The 4612-nt window shown below is 43.1% G+C and overlaps 1 protein-coding gene across 1 annotated transcript; it reads right to left on the reverse strand.

Annotated features, from left to right (window-relative positions):
• Nucleotides 1-803: 803 nt before the first annotated feature.
• On the reverse strand, nt 804-2522 carry LOC118586236 (speckle-type POZ protein-like). Its single transcript, XM_036191375.1, is given in 2 exon segments — nt 804-2003; nt 2422-2522. A coding segment is annotated over 1 exon segment (1038 nt). The 5' UTR covers nt 1842-2003; nt 2422-2522.
• Between the last annotated feature and the right edge of the window lie 2090 nt (nt 2523-4612).

Here is a 4612-nt window from a genome sequence, read left to right on the forward strand (position 1 = left end):
CCCTGATTTCTGCCTAATGTTTGGCAGTGGATCTCAGTATCTGCTCTCATCAGCTGCTGGGTAAATCCTAAGTGATGGCAATTGGGCTAGCCAACAACCTATGAGTATAACAGAATTTTATTAGGTATTGTCTCACTGGTGTGTGTGTGTGTGTGTGTGTGTGTGTGTGTGTGTGTGTGTGTGTATGCATGTGGGATGACTGCATGCACTTCCAAAGATGAACAGAGTTGGATGGACTAAAATGGCATTCTTCACTCAGAAACACCACTGGAATCCACAAGTTGATTTTAAAATTTTTATACGGTTCATATTTTATTTGGGTAAGGTATTTTCTACAGAGATGGATGTGCCTGTGGAGTCTAGAGGAGGGCTAAACAAGGGTCCTCTGCAAGAGCAACAGTTGCTTTTGCCAACAGAGTCATCTGTCCTGTCCCACACACACTGAGTTCTGATAAAAAAAATTTCATTCTTTTCCCCTTCTCTTGAAATCAAACATTCATGTTTGTTTTCTCCTTTGCGGGGCCCTTGACCATGTTTTTTGTTCAGTCCAATGCAGACAGGCTTCTCCAAATATACCCTGTTGTAATGTGCTTTGGACCAGCAACTAAAAGGAATTCCAGTTTCTGAATCATTGGCAAAAATCAAACCAGTAGAGTAAGAGGGTAGCATATAACAGCTCAGTGCTTCCCCTCCCTTAACTTGACAATCACCTCATTTACAGCTGGATTATATCCTGAGCCACCATGCTGTCTATCCCTAGTTTCACTGGAAATGCTCCACACATGCCATAGTCTACCCAGGTGTCATTGGTAACAACACTGGTTTCTCTTTCTGGGATACAAGTGTACGTCACAGCTGACCAGGTCCCAGGATTGCTTCAAGCACTTGAAAGGGGGCTCCAGGAAAGGGAGATGAGTAGAAGCCAGGTAACAGTATGCTTCAGCCACTAAATGGGGATATGAGCCCACCATTGCCTTCCATCCTGTGTTCTCAGAGACCTCAGAAGCATGAGCTGTAATGATATTCATTGTCTGGATTTTCAGCTGCCCTGAGCTATGGAGGTCAGCCAGGAAAAGAGTGTGGGCAGCATTCTCCACAGAGAGGTCCCTGAAGAGGGCATCCTCACACATGACCTTCAAATGCTCCAGGCCATACTTGTCAGCAGCTACCAGCATAGCAGCTGCCATGCTGTCCAGGCCTGGTGCTTTTCCAGTGTAAATGAAGTACACCATTACCTTGAAATCTTGTGGCTCTAGGTCAGGGATCTAAATGTAGTTCTTTTTTCCCTTGTCCATATCATGTTGAAACACGGCTCTGAAAACTGGAGAGCGAGCTGCTAAGATGGCCTTGAGAGCCCGGAATTCTTGGCCAGGTACCACCAGGCAGCAGTCTGTGAATTGAGAATTCTCCCACAGCTCACCCAGCTCATCTGCCAATGAGCATCTGGGAACTTGAATCCCTGGCTTCCTGTTCTGTTCAGAGATGCTGAAGGAGTCTTTGACCACGCTCACCATGCAGAGGAGGATGAGAAGACGAGGTGCACGGGACAGGAGGAAATCTCGAAGGATGTGCTTTTTGAATCCATAACTAAGGCATGGCACAAACCTAAAGGCTGTTAGGCTCCTCCTGGTTTGCTTTTTCTCTCCTTTGGCGCTTATGATTAAGAACTGGAACTTTGCCCAATCATAACTCTTTAGAGAGCTGAGCAATACTAGATTAACTGACAGATAATCTGCACTTACTTCATCGAGTCCATTTGGGTATACTGTCAAACACCATTTGTCATTGGCTCCTGTTGGGAAAGTTGGGCTTCTAAGGCTTCCTAGCCTTTCATCCACCATCAAATGGAATTTTCTAATGGTCCACCTGTAAGAAAAATTCTAAAGGCTGATTTGAGTGTGGTCCCATCTCTGGGCTGTCCCATCTGCTGCCATTTCTCCTGGAGGTAGTTTGAAGGTTAAACACAATCCCAAATGAAGAACTAACAAATGTTTTCTCTTCACCTTATGAGACACAATAACAGGCATGAATTAGATTTTAAGTTTTTGGTTTTCCTGTATTCCCTGTTCGATGGGGCTGGAAACTTGGATCTCTGAAATTTTCTATACAGATTTCAATACTAGTTTCAGGGAAGACAGTATAGGCTACTAGGGACTCTTACATCACTCCATATTTTGTCAAGATTGAATCTTAGGTCAATAGGGAACTGCTTTAGACAGTGATACACAGCTGTTGAATATTTTGGGAAATTTTACACACTCATATCAAAAAAAATGTACTAGGGTCTCTAGAGTAACAGAACATATACAAGGAAACTCTCTGTATGAAGGAAGGGGATTTATTAGACTGACTTATGGCTGCAGTGCTGCTAATACCCCATTGGCTAGCTGTGAAGGAAAAGTTCAATATTCCAGTACTTACTCAGTATAGGAGGTTAGATGTGTCCACTGGTCTTCAGTATATAATAGACTTCTAAATATTCTCTAATGCCTGTGAAGGGATGGACTTGTTGCAAGGTGAGGTCAAGCAGGCAAATAGCAAGAGCTTCCTGCTTCCATATACTTCATTATTATTATTATTATTATTATTATTATTATTATTATTAATTATTATGGTATTTTAATTTTACACATCAGACATGGGTTCCCCTGTCCTCCCCCCTCCCACACCCACCCCAAACTTCCTCGCATACCCTCCCCTCCATTCCCATCTCCTCCAGGGACAAGACTCCCATGGGGATTCATTTAAACCTGGTGGATTCAGTAAAGGCAGGTCCAGTACCCTCATTCCAGGCTGAGCAAAGTGTCCCTGTGTAAGCCCAAGGTTCCAAACAGCCAGCTCATGCACTAAGGACAGGTCCTGGTCCCACAGCCTGGATGCTTCCCAAACAGTTGAAGCTCTTCAATTGTCTCACTTATCCAGAGGGCCTGATTCAGCTGTGGGGTCTACGGCCTTGGTTCATAATTCATACACTTCTATTTGTTTGGCTATTTGTCCCTGTGATTTTTCCAGTCTTAGGCTAAGCAATTCATGCTCTTAAAGTCCCTCCTCTTTCTCAACAATTGGACTCCTGGAGTTCCACCTGGGGCCTGGCTGAGGATATCTGCATCTACTTCCATCAGTTATTAGATGAGAGTTCCAGCTCAACTGTTAGGGTATTTGGCCATCTGATCACCAGACTAGGACAGATCAGGCTGTCTCTCGACCATTGCCAACATTTAATAAAGGATATATGATTGTGGATTTCAGGGGACCTCTCCAGCACTCTGCCTATTCCTGTTCTCATGTGGTCTTCATTTATCATGGTCTGTTATTCCTGTTTTCCCTTTCTGTTCTTGATCCAGCTGGGATCTCCTGCTCCCCCTAAGCTTCCTTTCCCTCAAATCATGCCCTTCATTACTCTCACTCTTGTCCAGGATGTTTGTATAGATCTCATCCATTTCTCTGTCATTGGGTGATCCCTGTGTCATTTCTAGGATCCAGTTTTCTAGGTAGCATCCCTGGAGTTGTGTAGCAGTCTAGTCATTTTTGTTTTATATCTAGTATCCTCTGATGAGTGAGTACATACCATGTTTGTCCTTCTGAGTCTGGGTTACCTCACTCAGGATGATTTTTTTCTAGATCCATCCATTTGCCTGCAAACCTCATGATGTCATTGTTTTTCTCTGCTGAGTAGTACTCCTTATTTTCAACTATATTTTCTTTATCCATTCTTGAGTTGAAGGGCATCTAGGTTGTTTCCAGGTTCTGACTATTACAAACAATGCTGATATGAACATAGCTGATAACATGCCGTTGTGGTATTATTGAGCATTCCTTGGGTATATGCCCAAGAGTGCTACAGCTGGGTCTTGGGGGAGATGGATTTCCAATTTTCTAAGGAAGCGCCATATTGATTTCCAAAGTGGCTGTACAAGCTTGCATTCCCACCAACAGTGGAGGAGAGTTCCCCTTGCTCCAAATCCTCTCCAGCATGAGCTGTCTTCTGTGTTTTTGATATTAGCCACTCTGACAGGTGTAAGGTGGTGTCTCAGAGTTGTTTTGATTTGCATATCCTGAATAATTAGGGATGTTGAGCAATTCCTTAAATGTCTTTCAGCCATTTGAACTTCCTCCTTGGAGAATTCTCTATTCAGTTCTGTAGCCCATTTCTTAATTGGCAGTTGGGCATTTTGATGTCTAATTTCTTGAGTTTTTTAGATATTCTGGATATCAGCCCTCTGTCAGATGTGGGGTTGGTGAAGACCTTTTCCCATTCTGTAGGCTGTCGCTTTGTCTTGTTGACCCTGTCCTTTGCTCTACAAAACCTTCTCAGTTTCAACAGGTCCCATTGATTTATAGCTCTGTGCTACTGGTGTTATATTTAGAAAATGATCTCTGGTGCCAATGCGTTCAAGATTACTTCCTACTTTCTCTTCTATCAGGTTCAGTGTAACTGGATTTATGTTGAGGTCTTTGATCCACTTGGACTTAAGTTTTGTGCATGGTGACAGATATGGATCTATTTGCAGCCTTCTACACATTAACATCCAGTTATTCCAGCACCATTTGTTGAAGATGCTTTCTCTTTTCCATTGTACATTTTTGGCTTCTTTGTCAAAAGTTATATGTT

Source organism: Onychomys torridus, chromosome 6, assembly GCF_903995425.1.
Source record: "Onychomys torridus chromosome 6, mOncTor1.1, whole genome shotgun sequence".
In the NCBI taxonomy this organism is placed as follows: Eukaryota; Metazoa; Chordata; class Mammalia; order Rodentia; family Cricetidae; genus Onychomys; species Onychomys torridus.